The sequence below is a fragment of the Dendropsophus ebraccatus genome, chromosome 14, assembly GCF_027789765.1.
Source record: "Dendropsophus ebraccatus isolate aDenEbr1 chromosome 14, aDenEbr1.pat, whole genome shotgun sequence".
Classification (NCBI taxonomy): domain Eukaryota; kingdom Metazoa; phylum Chordata; class Amphibia; order Anura; family Hylidae; genus Dendropsophus; species Dendropsophus ebraccatus.
The window spans coordinates 56,196,637-56,213,000 of NC_091467.1; the positions used below are offsets into that span (position 1 = coordinate 56,196,637).

At 45.5% G+C, this 16,364-nt stretch overlaps 1 protein-coding gene across 3 annotated transcripts in view; it reads right to left on the bottom strand.

Moving 5' to 3' along the window:
• Positions 1-16,364, bottom strand: part of FBF1 (Fas binding factor 1) — a 37,985-nt gene that overhangs the window by 6,222 nt on the left and 15,399 nt on the right. For all 3 annotated transcript variants that reach the window (XM_069951756.1, XM_069951755.1, XM_069951754.1), the window contains 14 exons: positions 15,747-16,127; positions 14,829-14,918; positions 14,650-14,735; positions 13,902-13,945; positions 13,607-13,696; positions 13,421-13,521; positions 13,060-13,266; positions 12,779-12,886; positions 11,746-11,885; positions 9,220-9,338; positions 9,016-9,138; positions 7,092-7,277; positions 5,496-5,672; positions 4,036-4,173 (listed from right to left, as the gene is read on the bottom strand). In XM_069951756.1, coding sequence (XP_069807857.1) covers positions 4,036-4,173; positions 5,496-5,672; positions 7,092-7,277; positions 9,016-9,138; positions 9,220-9,338; positions 11,746-11,885; positions 12,779-12,886; positions 13,060-13,266; positions 13,421-13,521; positions 13,607-13,696; positions 13,902-13,945; positions 14,650-14,735; positions 14,829-14,918; positions 15,747-16,127 — 1,990 coding nt within the window. The remainder of the gene's footprint in view (positions 1-4,035; positions 4,174-5,495; positions 5,673-7,091; positions 7,278-9,015; positions 9,139-9,219; positions 9,339-11,745; positions 11,886-12,778; positions 12,887-13,059; positions 13,267-13,420; positions 13,522-13,606; positions 13,697-13,901; positions 13,946-14,649; positions 14,736-14,828; positions 14,919-15,746; positions 16,128-16,364) is intronic.

The following is a 16,364-nucleotide window of genomic DNA, read 5'->3' on the forward strand; positions in this document are numbered from 1 at the left end:
CTTGAAGTCTTCTCCTGGCTGTGAATCTTCTCTCCAGAATCTGCCAGACAAATATTTTAGGCTCCAACACATCCAGTAGTTAGGTCCCTTGTACCCCTATACAGTAGTTACACCCCTCTGTACTCCTACATAGTTACACCCCTCTGTGCCTCCATAGTTTTAAGGTGTCCCTGTAGTATATAGACCCTCATGTGCTCCTCCAGTTATATACAGCCCTCCTGTGCGCTCCCCTATTAGTATATAGCCCCCCTGTGCACTCTCCCCAGTAGTATATAGCCCCCCTGTGGTCTCCCACAATAGTATATAGCCCCCCTGTGCTCTCCCACAATAGTATATAGCCCCCCTGTGCTCTCCAATAGTATATAGACCCCTATGCTCTTCCACAATAGTATATAGCCCCCCTGTGCTCTCCCCCAATAGTATATAGCCCCCCTGTGCTCCCCCCAATAGTATATAGCCCCCTGTGCTCTCCCCAATAGTATATAGCCCCCCTGTGCTCTCCATAATATATAGCCCCCCTGTGCTCTCCCCCATAGTATATAGACCCCTGTGCTCCTCAATATGATATAGCTCCCTGTGCTCACCAATAGTATATACCTCCCCTGTGCTCCCCAATAGTATATAGTCCCCTGTGCTCCCCAATAGTATATAGCTCCCCAGTGCTCCCCCATAGTATATATTCCCCTGTGCTCCCCCATAGTATATAGCCCCTCTGTGCTCCCCAGTAGTATATAGCCCCCTGTGCTCCCCAGTAGTATATAGCCCCCTGTGCTCCCCAGTAGTATATAGCTCCCCTGTGCTCCCCAGTAGTATATAGCTCCCCTGTGCTCCCCAGTAGTATATAGCTCCCCTGTGCTCCCCCATAGTATATAGCTCCCCTGTGCTCCCCCATAGTATATAGCCCCCTGTGCTCCCCCATAGTATATAGCCCCCCTGTGCTCCCCCATAGTATATAGCCCCCTGTGCTCCCCCATAGTATATAGATTCCCTGTGCTCCCCATAGTATATAGACCCCTGTGCTCCCCAGTAGTATATAGTCCCCTGTGCTCTCCCATAGTATATAGGTCCCCTGTGCTCCCCCATAGTATATAGCTCCCCTGTGCTCCCCCATAGTATATAGCCCCCTGTGCTCCCCCATAGTATATAGCTCCCCTGTGCTCCCCCATAGTATATAGCCCCCTAAGCTCCCCCATTGTATAAAGCTCCCTGTGCTCCCCAGTAGTATATAGCCCCCTGTGCTCCCCAGTAGTATATAGCTCCCTGTGCTCCCCCACAGTATATAGCTCCCCTGTGCTCCCCCATAGTATATAGCCCCCTGTGCTCCCCCATAGTAAATAGCCCCCTGTGCTCCCCAGTAGTATATAGCCCCCTGTGCTCCCCAGTAGTATATAGCTCCCCTGTGCTCCCCAGTAGTATATAGCTCCCCTGTGCTCCCCAGTAGTATATAGCTCCCCTGTGCTCCCCCATAGTATATATTCCCCTGTGCTCCCCCATAGTATATAGACCCCTGTGCTCCCCAGTAGTATATAGCCCCTTGTGCTCCCCCATAGTATATAGCTTCCCTGTGCTCCCCATAGTATATAGCTCCCCTGTGCTCCCCCATAGTATATAGCCCCCTGTGCTCCCCCATAGTATATAGCCCCCCTGTGCTCCCCCATAGTATATAGCTCCCCTGTGCTCCCCAGTAGTATATAGCCCCCTGTGCTCCCCCATAGTATATAGCCCCCTGTCCTCCCCCATAGTATATAGCCCCCTGTGCCCCCCCATAGTATATAGCCCCCTGTGCCCCCCCTAAACCCCCCCCCCCCCCGTAGTATATAGCTCCCCCTCCCATATAACATTGAAAAAAACAAACACTGTTACTCACCTAGGTCCACGCGTTCCTCTTCTCTTCCCTCTTGTGGCCGCACTTCCTCCGGTCACAAGAGGCTGCACTCCCCTCACCCTCGCGCCGACGCTCCAGTGACGTCGGGCGCTAGAGGGAGAGTGCGGCCTCTTGTGACCGCAGGAAGTGCGGCCACAAGAGTGACTGACAGGGAGGGAGCCAATGGCTCTCTCTCTGTCAGTGTCGCTGCTGCTGCAGCGCTGAAGCGCCGCAGCAGCAGCGGACGGGGGCAGCGGCGGACGGGGGGGCCCTGCAGGGGGCGCCATGGAGGGGTAAGTAGATTACCCATCCATGGCGCTCCCCCCTGACAGGCTGGTGGCCGGAGCCCTGTGCGACCGCATTGGTCGCACATAGCAACGGCCGGCCTGCTCGGGGGGGGCCCCTTTAACCAGTGGGCCCGGTGCACGTGCACCATGTGCCCTCTGGTTAAAGCGGCCCTGAATGCCGCCCCCATGAAGATAGCTGGTGGCGCCGCCTGAGGCAGACGACTCAGGTCGCCTCATCATTGCGGCGCCCCTGGCTGCGAGTATGTGCTCTCATAGGGATGAATGGTACTGGATCCACAGCAAATTTTGCTGCGGGTTCGCAGCGTGAAATCTGCTGTGGATCCGGTACGTGTGAAGGCACCCTAAAGGGGTTATCTAGCTTTTTAATGTTTTTATATAATGCTGCACTGTTGGTAGATATAATAAACATGTTATGCTTACGTCTCCTGGTGTCCCGATGCAGTGTCGCCAGTGTCCCCCGCTGACTGCAGCTCTGCTACTTTTGGAGACAAACTTGTGAGTGACTGGCTGTGGCGCTGTTCTGTCTAAGAGTACTATTACACGGAAAGATAATTATCGCTCCATGTAATAAATACAAAGATCAGCCGATGACAACGATCATCGGCTGATCGTTGATATAGGTTCTGACCTATTTTCGTCGGGCGCCGACCGCGCACCGCTAAGTGTAAGAGAGGTGAGCAGCCAGCGACTGACGATCTACATTACCTATTCACGTTCCAGGGCTGCTGCTGCGGTCTTCCTCTCCCCGGGTCCTGCGCGCTCTAGCTTCAGAGCGGCCTGTCCAATCACAGCGGTCCCGGCCTGTGATTGACTGAGCGGCCTGTCAGCTGACTGGCCACTCTGAAGTTAGAGCGCGTGGGACCAGTGGAGAAGAAAACCGAAGCAGCAGCCCTGAAACATGGATAGGTATGTATGTAGTTAAGCAAGGGCATCGGTAACGATGTCCCTGCAGCCCTTGTTTAACGATTATCGGGCGTGTAATAGGTCCAGTAAACGAGCAACGATCTAACAGATCGCTGCTCATTTACAGGTATTATCGGGCCCCCATCGGCCCGTGTAATACCACCCTAAGCCAGTGATTGTCTGAGGGGGCTGTCACTCCCAAACAGCGGAGCTGCACTCATCGGGCAACACTGCATTAGGACACTGGGGAAGTGTGGAGAGGTAAGCATAACATGTTTATTATGTGTACCAACAGGGCAGCATTATATAAATAAAAAATGTAAATGCCGGATATCCCCTTTAATGTCAATTGCTAACTCCAGGGACACATGGCCACTTCAATGGAACAAGTTGCAAAACCTGCACCCAAACTGGAAACAAGAGTTGTGCTGTCTCTGGAAGAAAGTGGCCATGTTTTCTAACACTGGATAACCCAGTAAGCTGCACTGCTCACAGTACTATGCTGATTATGCAATTAAAGTCAATAGAAGTCATGCAGTTGTTGGCTGTTCTCTGCTTCCTGACAGCTTCCAGGCAGAAGAGCCTTAGTTGCCAGATGGGGACATCCCTCTAAAAGGCATGTTCACATAGGGAAGATACACTGTGGATTTTACACAACAGAAAACCAACAGCAAATCTGCAATGTTGGATTTTCGGAGGGAAACACTCATCCTCAGCATATCCACCCAGTGTGAACATACCCTAAACAAGTATATTTTATTCTACAGAAAACCCACTTCATTATACATAAATCTCCTATCACTTAGGTGCTTCTTTACATTTTTACAAGTGTTCTCTGGGAGCCAACAATGCTTACTATCGTATTATACAGTAATGGTTTCATCAGTTGTTCATGGCCAATTGTCTCCTATTCATTTTTCTGTAGCGATGTACCCTTTCTCTTCAATGTCATTTCCTTACTTGGTGAAGATGTTCCTCCCGTTGTTTTAAATAGTCCAGTTGCCCCTGAATGGATCTCAGCCTTTCCTGGTGTCTAGACTCTATTTTTTTGGCTTCGGCTAGAGCCTTTTCCCCATCTTCATAACGCTGAGAGGCCAGCTAGGATGGCAGAAGTAGAAACATGTTCACTAGTGTGCCGTTTCCTTTGTCTATAGTACTTTTTTTACATTTTTTTTTCATTGTGTCAATAGAGGATAAAATACCATATAAACTTGAATAATAGGGAACAACAAACAAGGCTTGAATATCAAAAAACTAAGCGAGGAAATGGCCATCAGGTTTCACAATAAAGGGGTTATTCAGCGCTCCAAAGTTTTTAACATGTTGCTGCCATATTAATAAACATATTGGGGGACATTTATGATGACGGGCCCGCAAGTACGCCAGTCTAAAATAAAGCCCCGCTCCCTCATTCCCGGATGGATTTACCAAGAAGTGCATGCCTCTTAGTAAACCTGTCCGGCCCTGCGACTGGCACAACAAATCTTCCAGCAGGTGTAGATTTGTATCATGATTCACGCCTGCGAGGCGTAAATCATGATAAATCTGATGCGGGATAAGACCACACCTCCGAACCCCCAATCGGGATCAGAGGATACAGTGGACGTATGCCAGGGAGAAGGGGCGAATATGTGCCTTCTCCCTGGCGTACACCCAGGACACAGAGTTTGTAAATGTCCCCCATTATGCTTACCTCTCTGCGCTCCCCTGATGCAGCTGCCGGTGTCCCCTGCCATCTGTAGCCGCTGTTACGAGCCAGTCTCGGGTGGGACAGCCTGCTCAATCAATGGCTGACTGAGACAGCACAGTGCTGCAGCCAGTGATTGGCTGAGTGGGCTGCCATTCCCGAGACAAGCTAACAGACAGGGGTGGTGGCTACAGACAGTGGGGGACACAGCCGACCGCATCGGGACACCAGGGCAACGTGGAAAGGTAAGCATAACATGTTTGTTATGTTTGCTGATATGGCAGCAACATGTTTAAGCGAATGTACCATCAGGTACATTTGCTTTAACATGACCCACGGATAGATCGGCGCCGACGTGGGGAAGCCGGTGCCGGGGTCCATTTTTTCCCCGTGTACGGCACCATTCTATCCACGGGGCTGAATCACTGGATTCTACTGGAGTCGTGTCATTGAGGGGCGGGGAGGTCCTCCCACCGACCCGCCTCTAGTGCTTCAGCCCCAGCCCGGTACCTGTGGATAGAACAGCGCCGAACACGGGAACCGGGCCCCAGTTCAAAAAAATTGACCGCGGCATCGGCGCCGATCTCTCCGTGGGTCATGTTAAAGCGAATGTACCTGATGGTATATTCGCTTTAAACATTTTGGAGTGCTGGATAACCTTCTTTAAATTTTTGTCCCCGGTATTGAAACCATGATGAAAACAGTGCCAGTGCATGTTGAGAAGGAACATTACCTTGCTCATACTCTCTACTTCCTCAGCCCTTTGTCGAACTCGGAGGGCAGACGCATTTACTCGTTCTTTCTCAAGCCTAAGCTCTTGCCTCTCTTTTTCTAGAGCCTCCCTGTCTAGTGCCAGCTGCTGCTCTTTGTTCCGCAGCTCGCTAAACTGCACCTTCAGCTCTGCCTGCTCCTAAAGAAGAAAGACAAAGTATATAACAAACACAAACAGCAGATGGCGCTGTGGTCACAGAATCTAGGAAAATCACCTAAGTACAGCACTTGAAGGGATAACTTAATAAAGTGTACCTGTCCTTAGGCAGTTTTATAAGATCAGTGTGCAGTCACTCCTACTCATGGAAGATCAGCTAACTGGATACAACCATACTGGGTAAGTTTTGTGCACAAGCCCTACTGAATCAGAATAGGGCCTGTGTATGGAAATCTGATAAAGCTTCATGACAGGTTTTAACTACCATAATCAAACCTAGCTTCATATTTTTCTCTTCAGTTTTGTATTCTTTAATTAAAGTTCCTGTCATTTAGAAAAAACTTCTAACATGTTTTAATCACTTAAGATCTGAGTGTTCAGACCCTGAGCGCTCTCTAAACATCGCTGGGAGAAGCACCCTTCACTTTTCGGCTGTCTGCAATCTCTGTCCAGCCACACAGGATGGGCTCCATTATAAGTCTATGGAGGCCGTCCAGTGCATCCAGTTGGAAAGTGAAGCACATAACTTTGCTCTTCTCCCAGCATTATCTAGAGAATTGTTGGGATATGATCAAAACGTTTGACATGCCTGCCTAGCAGGACATTTTAATATTAGAAGTTGTATTAAAACTTTTTGAAGTCCATTTCTAACCTCTTATGGTAGACCTCTGTCTCATATAAATGCCTGAAATTACTTTATATAACTTATAGGTCCTTTACTTGAAGAGGTTATAGGAGACTAGACAGTACACCAAAAATGGCATCACTATATCACAGTTTGACTGTATTAGCTATTGCAAGTAAGCCTCACTTTAAGGCAGAGTTTACACACTGTAAGACAGCGGCCGTTCTGTGACATGGCCGTGTCACAGAAAGGCCGCTGTCTGTAAAGCTCACCCTGGCCGGTACTGCAGTACTGGCTGGATGAACATCACTTCTTTTGAACTGAAACTCGTATGTGCCCGCACTCCAATTAACCATAGAAGACAATGTAAATTATGGCTGGAGCTGCACTTTACATTGTCTGCACGGTCAATTTAGTGCGGCCGCTATTCAATAAACAGTTTTCAGTGTGATCGCATGGAATCCCGGTCAGAGGGTATACAGTGTGTATACACGCCGGACAGAATCCATAAAGTTCAATGTGATCGCCGGCTGTCATTAAATAACAGCCCTTGTTGCAAACCTGCAACAAAAGGCCATTTAATAAAAAAAAAAAATCTTTTCTAGTCTCATGAAACCCCTTTAAATTCTGCACACCAGACCACTGATGGCAAATGACTGAGACCACATAAAAACGCATCAGTCATTAGCAAACGATTTTGATGAGCTAAGAGATGGAGGGACATACATAAACAAAGACTTGGGTCCCCGTGATATATCCCTGACCTGTGTACATACCTTAGCCAGACTGATAATCGCGCTCTCTCTCTGGGACTCCGCCATGACTGCTCTGCTGACGTCCTTCTCTGCTCGTTCCTTGCTCAGTTTCTGCTGGGTGTGAAATTCAGACCACTCCGCAGCCAGTTTCTTCCGCTCTTCTTCACAGCGAGTCATGACTGACTGATGCTCCACCAGCAGAGCGCTCTGTGCAGAATTCAATTCAAGAAATCGGTGAACATCCCCATACAGAATGATGACTGGCCAGTGTCACCAAAATAAACAGGTCGGACCAATGTGTACGGTCACCTCTAGTGGTGCCATAGGTATGACCGACCGTAGAATATAGAACCAAACTTCTAACCAAAGCTGATGGTGCTGCTTTATTATTTGGTTAAAAAAAAAAACAAATGGATTCATAACCTGGAAACTGCTGTACTAGGGGCACCAGGTTACTGGAATACCATCATTTTTCTCTGGGACCCCCAACTATACAAAACTTCTGACATTTTTCTACAACATATGAAAAGTTTTGGGCAGAGTAGCTACACTCTGTGCCCATGTCAGCCAGAACTATGCGGCTCTATATACAAAGGATTTTTAGGGCACATTCTACTTTTATTGGCGCTTGTCTTGTAGCATATTAAACACTAATTGCTGGTGAAGGTTATCTCGTGACATATGTGAACACTACAACCATAAATATATACATCAGTAGATATATAGATGACCGTAAGTATACAGATGTGAGGGGCAGGAATGTATACAGAATGTGAGTATTATATACAGAATAAATCACTTTTATTACAGCCAGTGGAATGCACGGTCGTAACATGACAGGAGGTTAATGTGCTCCCTGGTATTTCCTGCACATCAGGGGCATTTATATGGCTCTATGGAGTGATTTTTAGCAGATAATGTTCTCGTGTTACTGACGTCCAGATGGATGTGATGGCTACTAAACCTGGCAACAGACATTTTATTTAGCAGATCCCATCATTTTCATTCGGAACCCATTGATAACCCAATGCCTATAGGGCTCAGAAGACAGATGTCACATGTCAGAAGAAGCAAGATTCAAAGCTATTGGAGTTTTATCTTATGGATTTTATTAAAACCCCCAAGATCTGCCATGGTAGGGATATCTGACAGTCACCTATCTACCCCAAGTACTGCAACACCATACGTATTTGCATCTCTTAATGGAAAGTTAATGCTCATTTGGTTAACCGCTGTTCCATTCCCTTTGTTATAGGACAGTGAAATACACTTAAAGGGGTATTCCAACCTATAACATTTATCCCCTATTCACAGGCTAAAAGATAGGTGTCTGAACACAGGGGAGCACTATCACTAGGTCCCTCCATAATCTTGAGAACAGGGATCAGAGTATCCCATCAAAATGGAGTGGCTGGTCATGCATGTATGCCATCGCTCAATTTAATTTCTATGGGAGCTGCTAGAGATAGCTGAGGGCATACATGAACCACTGCTCTATTCTAATAGGAGACTCAGGTCCCCCTTCTTGCGATCGAGAGGGTATTCTTGCAGTCTGCATGTCAATCAATCAAGGCAAAGGGTGGAGGTAAAGGGAGGAGGCATGCATCCTGAGGTTCTACACACCCCCCTTGTCCCTTCAGCTCGAAGCATATTCTAGAGTTGATCTAGAGCGGACAGTTTCCCTGTAAGCCTGCTAGCTCATGTTACTCTTACTACTCCCCCCCCCTTCAATGCTGCTATGTACACTTGTAGGTTCCTTCTCCACAGATGCGGTATTCCCAGTTTAAATATTAGCAAGGTTTTACATCTATCTATCTATCTATCTATCTATCTATCTATAGCACACCAATTCAAATGGATTCCAACGGTATTTTATTCAGGCATCAAGTAAATATAAAAGCCTTCTAATACTGGATACACACCTTAAACACTACAATGTTCTTACCTTAGCCCGTTCCAGTTCCTCTCTCTCCATAGCAATTTGCTGAGTCATAATTCTCTTTTCCTCCTCCAGGGAGCGCTGTAACGACTGCACCTTTGCCTGTTCCGCAGACACTCTCCAACGTTCCTGCCATGATAAAATGCATCAATACCGTACATCACAAAATCAATTACCAGAAAGTGTCCTGCAATCTAAATGACATATTACTTGTTCCAGAAGACGGCTCTGCTCACTTAACCGAGCCTCCATATTAGTTATGATGACGTGCAGATTGTTCCTCTCATCCTCCATATCTTTCTGCTGCCGAGTCAAACGTTCCTGGAGCGCTGGAAAAAAAAAGATGGAATTCACTATCAGCTTGTAGTTATATCAGGTGTAACAGCCGACTATAGATGTTCTAGATCTTGATTTTTTTTGTTAACCACATCAGGAAGGCATCTGCTTTGTGTAAAGAAAAAAAAATCACAACCATTAAAATGGGATTCTTTCTTTTAAAGTAATACCATCAATTGAAAAGACTTGACATGTCATATAGATCGGTACTGATCGGTCAGAGTCTGGGAGTTCAGAGTTCCACTGATCACTAGAAGGAGGAGGGAGAAGCCCTCAGCTAAATGCTTCTCTCTCTGTCTAATAGGCTTACTATAGAATCCATCTCCTGCAGCGAGACAAAAAGAGCAGTGCCCTGCCACTTGCTTCTCCTGGCTCTTCCTAGCCATCAATAGAAATCCAATTACCCAGATCCAGACTGACCAAAATGTCAGGGCATCCGTCAACCTGGTCGTGACGTAGCCGGCGGGGAGCTAAGAAGACAGCCGGCCGGGGATACAGGAGCGGGACACGTGAATAGTACTTCTCTTTTATATTTCTCCAGCCCATAATAATTTTTTGGCCAGGTGCCAGAGTCCCCCTGGTCTGGTTACAGTATTAGGCTGGATTCACACTACGTATATTTCAGTCAGTATTGTGGTCCTCATATTGCAACCAAAACCAGGAGTGGATTAAAAACACAGAAAGGATCTGTTCACACAATGTTGAAATTAAGTGGATGGCCGCCATTTAATGGCAAATATTTGCTGTTTTTTTACAACAACAGCTGTTATATTGAAATAATGGCCGTTATTTACTGTGATATGGCGGCCATCCACTCAATTTCATCATTGTGTGAGCAGATCCTTTCTGTGTTTTTAATCAACCCCTGGTTTTGGTTGCAGTATGAGGACCACAATACTGACTGAAATATACGTAGTGTGAACATAGCCTAAGGGCTCGTTCCCACTGAGCAAAAGCAGCTGAATTTCTGCGCTGAATCAGCGCTGAAATTTCAGCCGTTAAAATAGGTGCAGAGCTAATTTCCATTGTGTTGAATGGAAATTCTGCTCTGCAGTTCACACAGTGGAATTTCCGCACTGAACTAATCCGCTTTCCGCCAGAAGAATGAACATGTTCATTCTTCCGCTAGCGGAAGCCTATACAAATCAATGGGGCTCTGATTTTCTGTTTCAGCGCGGATTCAGCGCGGATTCAGCGCGGAATACAAGCGTAATACAAGCGGAAATTACTCGCTGAATCAGCGCGGAAATGGGGAAAAGGGGGGGAGGAGGATTCTAGTATATGTTCTGGTATAGTCTAGTTTACTCACCAAATACTCGCTGAATTTCAGCGCTGAATGCATGCGGATTCAGCGCGGATTCCTCGAGTATTCCGCGCTGAATTTGTCAAGAGCTGATTACGAGCTGAACACTTTCCTAGCAGAATACGCAGGGATTCTGCTTGCATTCTGCTTATATTCTGCTCGGAATTCAGCGTCAGTTGATTTCAGGCGGAAATATTTCCTTGCGTAATCCGCTCCTTTTGCTCTGTGTGAACGTAGCCTTATGCTGCCTTTACGCAGAGAGATTTATCTGACAGATTTTTGAAGCCAAAGCCAGGAACAGACTATGAACAGAGAACAGGTCCTAAAGGAAAAACTGAGATTTCTCCTCTTCTCAAATCCATTCCTGGCTATGGCTTCCAAAATCTGTCAGATAAATCTTTCTGTGTAAACGCACCATAAGATTGCTGGAGAGGGGTTGTTATCCAAGCATTTATTCCTATGTTGGAATTTTGGAATTTTCTTCTTCTATTGTGAGGCAAATGGTTTCTACCTTGTAGGGTTGTAGGATACCGGCTAAACTATATCGGCTTACTTGCAAACAGTGTTAGTTTATAGGAGCAATATTTTAATAGTTGTCTCCAATGGCTCAGAAATTTTCTCTTCACAAAATATATAACTAACAGAACTGGTGTCAGCATAGTTTTGCTTGATTTACCAGACAGGAACTTGAAATGTGAAAAGAGTCTGCTGTGTAGAGTAATGTTCTGCAGCAACTCTGGGCAGGGAACTGGCAGAAGTGCTGTGGGAGGGCAGGAGTGCTGTGGGAGGGCAGACATGCAAGTGCTGTGGGAGATCAGGGTAGGAGGACTGTGATGAACATCTGTGGGAAAGCAATGGGATTTATTTGGGAATTGAGGTACTAAACGACTATTCAACCAGGAAGGAAAATTGTTATCTACTGTAGATAGAGATCCACAAACACACAGGACAAATAGATTTTTGTTAATTTAAGTACGGGGACAGACAGGTGAGCAATGCTATAAGCTTCTACAGTATTTTTCTTTTTTCACCTGACATTGAAAACCCCCTATAACATGGCCATATGATCAGATCTAGCTTATAATTTGCTGCCATACCTCTCAGCTGCCCTTCTCTCTGACGTGCTCCCAGCTCTAGCTCCTGGGATGTGTTCACTTGGGTGCTCTCAACTCTTACAGACAGATCACTGAGCTTATGAGAGAAAGATTCCATCTGCTCAATGACTCCATTTAATGACCTGAGAACGATAAAACAAATAAAATCATATGTCCTATCACTATAAAAAAAACATTTCATTAGATGTGTATCTATGAACATTTGTATACAGTTAAAGTGACTTTGTACCCACAATCTGCCCCCCACCGCCACAAACCACTTGTACCTTCTTATAGCTGCTTTTAATCCAAGATCTGTCCTGGGGTCCGTTCAGCAGGTGATGCAGTTAATGTCCTAAAAAACAACTTTTAAACTTGCAGCCCTGTGTCAAATTGGTGTGGCCTAGAGTGTCTATGCATTAGACTTGCACCAGCCCTCCGTCCCTCCTCCCCACCCTCTTCATCATTAGGAATGCTCCAGGCAGGTACTCTCCTATTCATCACTTGTAAGAACTCTGCACATGTGTTAGATCGTTAAGGCACCTGTGCAGTGTTCAGACAAGTGATTAATAGAAAAAAACCTGCCCATGGATTCCCTAATGGTGAAGAGGTTGGGGAGGGACGGAGAGGCGGTGCAAGCCTGGGCATAGACACTCTAGGCCACGCCAATTTGACAAAGGGCTGCCAGTTTAAAAGTTGTTTTTTAGGACAATAACTGCATCACCTGCCGAACGGACCCCAGGACAGATCTTTGAGTAAAAGCAGCTATCCGACATTACAAGTGGTCAGGAGGGGGCAGATTGTGGGTACAGAGTCAGTTTAAATATCTAATGTGTATGGGGGCTTGCCAAATGTCAACAGCAGATAATTTGTGATGGATTAAAGCATGCCCGTCCTCTGGGCCGTGTCTGTCAGAAGCTATTTGTATGGTATGTATGCGTATGGCCACTTTCAGACCACATTTCTGCACCCAAGCACCCCTATACCCACATAAAAGTAATCAGTTTAACCCATGGGTCATGCAGAAGAGACAAACCTTGTGTGTGAAGAAGCGCTGGTCACTGCATCGATTTCCTGATCTTTCAGGCGTTTGAGTCGCTGCAGCTGTTCTTCATGATCTTTACACATTTCCTGGACCGATAACCTGAAGGATTAGGAATCGATGATAATGTATGAACCACTTTTATCTGCACTAACCTTACAGCAAACGTTCTGACATGTCCCTGGAAGCGAGCGCTGATCTGCTAGATTGGCGCTTGTTTACCGAGTCTATACCGTGTAATAGGGTTCAAAGTTTTATCCAGTTTTCCTCTTTACCTCTGAAGTTCTCGTATCCTTTCTATTTCTGTATCCTTTTCTTGTTGAAATTCTGTGATTTTTTTCTGATACTGGGTCAGCAATTCTGCTTTCTCCTGCTCGGCACTCTTACAGCGGGAGATGTACTGCGCAGAAAGCTCTTGGTTTTCCTGGCGTAGACGTTCCTCTCTCTGACGGAAGGATTCTTCTAGTAACCTCAAGCGGTTTCTATGAAAAAAAGATGGGAAAAAAATTGCTTGGAAGACAAAATTATGTATCTCTATGTGAGAAAAAAAAAATGTACTGATGTAATAATCAGTGGTGCTTTCAGTGTGTCACTCACTGACACCGAGCTGTAGTCATGACTATACATCTCAGCTACCTGTGTGCATCCTCTATTAGATCAAGATCTTCTTTATGCCTTTGCTGCAATGTCTCCAGTAACAGATTTTGCTGTTCACGCTCCAGCTTTAGTTTTCGGGCCTGTAATGGATGTCATAAAACGTTTCCGTTTTTATTTGCAGTGTTTGCACCTCCTTTCTAGTTTATATAGCACTGAATTTCATACCTGAGCCTCCAGATCCAGTAACTTGTTGGGTGAGACATCACTGTGAGAGTACATCTTGTCTTCTTGGATCTTAGATGGAACAGTAGCTGGCTGCAGGCAGAAAGAACAATGTGATGAGTGTGAGCTCTGGTGCCGGCTTTACCAACAGTGGTAAATCCTATAAAAATAGTATTGCAAATAGTTTACGGGCAACTATAATTCTGTTGCTGTGGCAACAGTGGGCTGCTGAGTTGGAGGGTGCTTGAGCAGGTACCATGATGACGCAACATGATAGTTACGATTATTCGTGACCAACCTGAACTCTATCTCTGGTAATTCCTACAGGAACCGTTGAAGGAGCTGTAAAAAAAAAAAAGAGAAGTGCAAAGATGGAGATTTAAATGGGTTTAAAGGGGTTATCCAGGGAAAATCTTTTTCTTTCAAATCAACTGGTGTCAGAAAGTTATATAGATTTGTAATTTACTTCTATTAAAAAATCTCAAGTCTTCCCATACTTATTAACTGCTGTACGTCATGCAGGAAATGTTGTTTTATTTTCAATTTGAAACAGTGCTCTCTGCTGACATCTCTGGCCGAGACAGGAACTTTTCAGAATAGGAAAGGTTTTCTATGGGGATTCTTTCTTCTCTTAAGAGTTCCTGTCTCGGCCAGAGATGTCAGCAGAGAGCACTGTCAGATTGAAAATAAAACATTTCCTGCATGACGTACAGCAGCTAATAAGTATAGGAAGACTTGAGATTTTTTAATAGAAGTAAATTACAAATCTATATAGTTCTCTGACACCAGTTGATTTGAAAGATAGAAATACTAAAACCTTTAAAAAGTTACTGTCGTTACAAAAAACTTTTCACACATCAGAGAGACATGTCAAGTTTTGATGGGTCCAGGTCTGAGTGTTCAGATTGTGAGCGGCTGTCTTCTGCTGGCTCGCTCTCACGATCAGTCAGGATCTGAACACTCAGACCCTGACCGATGAAAACTTTTGACATGTCTCTCTGACAGTAACACTTAAGTAACAGGTAGGATAATGCTAGGCATGGTACCTGGAACAGGGTTTTCCTTTTGTCTGGACGATATGGGAGTGACGGTGGACGGTGCTTTTGCAGGAATCTCCCAGGGTAAAGGAGTCCTGTGATAGAAGAATCAGTGATTTCATTAACACGGCTGACTTACAAAAAGTATTATATACAGATACAAAAGGCTGACGCACAATAACACCTACCCAGATACCTCTGGTAAGACTGGGGTGGTCTCTGGAATGGTCTTGCCATGGTCTGACTGTTGGATGGTGCTTACAGACATTACAGGACCACTGTGTAAAAAAGTAAGATGATTTTAAACTACAAAAGAGTTAATGTATAAATGACACTGTCAGTCATACTTGTTCCAGTCATATAGCAGAGGGGACAAGTAGCAAACTATAGTGGTGAGCTGTGCTAGAAATACTTCTTGCTACAGGGGTGCAGTGTCCACAAATTTACTACTACTCATGATGGGCAATAGGTGGATGTCAATTCCAATACAGAAATGAATAGAGACAAATGCATAAAGGTAATAGCTGAACTTATGCGATATCCCCTGTATTTAACATATTCAATGCGATATCCCCTGTATTTAACATATTCAGAGAACCTAGTTCCTAAATATAATGTAGCTCCACGTTAATGAATAGCCGGGATCAGACAGATCCACCAAGACATGATATTAAATGGAACCAAATGTATCTATTGTGCAGTATAAGGTAATAACCAATAAGAATACAGCAGATGCAGTTAGAATTCTGCCATAAAAAATATGCTGCTGTAAAGTGCCAGAGAGGTGTGGCCCAAACAGATCAACTCCTTGGGCCCCGCCTCTTTGGCACTTCACTGCAACATAAAAGTATTTTTTTAGCACATTGCAGTCACGGACAGCTAAGTGAAAGGAAATATATCCTTACCCAAGAACTATGTTACATTGACAGCACTTTGTTACGCAATATCCAGGCAACAGGTTTAACATAGGTATAAATATTACAAGTAAATCAGGTATATAAATTATGCAGAGATGTTGGAAACCTGCCATGATCGCTCCCTCTAATCTAGGATCAGTACATAATATGCAATATAGAAAATGCAGATAATGGCTCAGTCTTACTGACCTGCTTACAGGAGTTTCCTTTGCACCATTCTGATTCTGGACTTTTTGTTCTTCCTGTTTTAGAGCTTTCTTCCGAGACAACGCAGACGTCAACCACTCATCATCCTGCTGCACAGCTGGGGCATCAATCTGCGAGGTTTTGGGCTGGGAGGCCGATCTAACATCTGGTTTAGTTCCAGACGGTGGTCGTCCTGAGGAGCTAGGTGTGACAGTGGAGGGTCGAGGAGGCTCTCTTAAAGGAGTTTGGTCAGGAACATCATCATCTTTGAGACCTAACCAATCGGCTCCACTCTTCTCACCCCTTACTGGACTTCGGCCCACGGGGGTGGTGGAGCGAGATCTTGCATCGGGTTTCATGGTTCCATTACTTTCTGCAGAAAATCTGGGTGTTGGTAAGAAGACAAATGTGGTGAAAAAAAAAAAAACAAGAATCAAATAATTGTAGAATAAGTAAAGCTCTTCTCTGCACAGCAGTCCCCCCAGCTAAAGACTGTACAGGAAACAGTTCAGCCCCATTCACATCAATGGGAAACAGATGAGGAGGAGCACCGCTGTGTCGGAAAAGCAGCACTGAACCAGCAATGTGGCCTCTCTAATCTCAGAGCTAGGGGACAGTCTG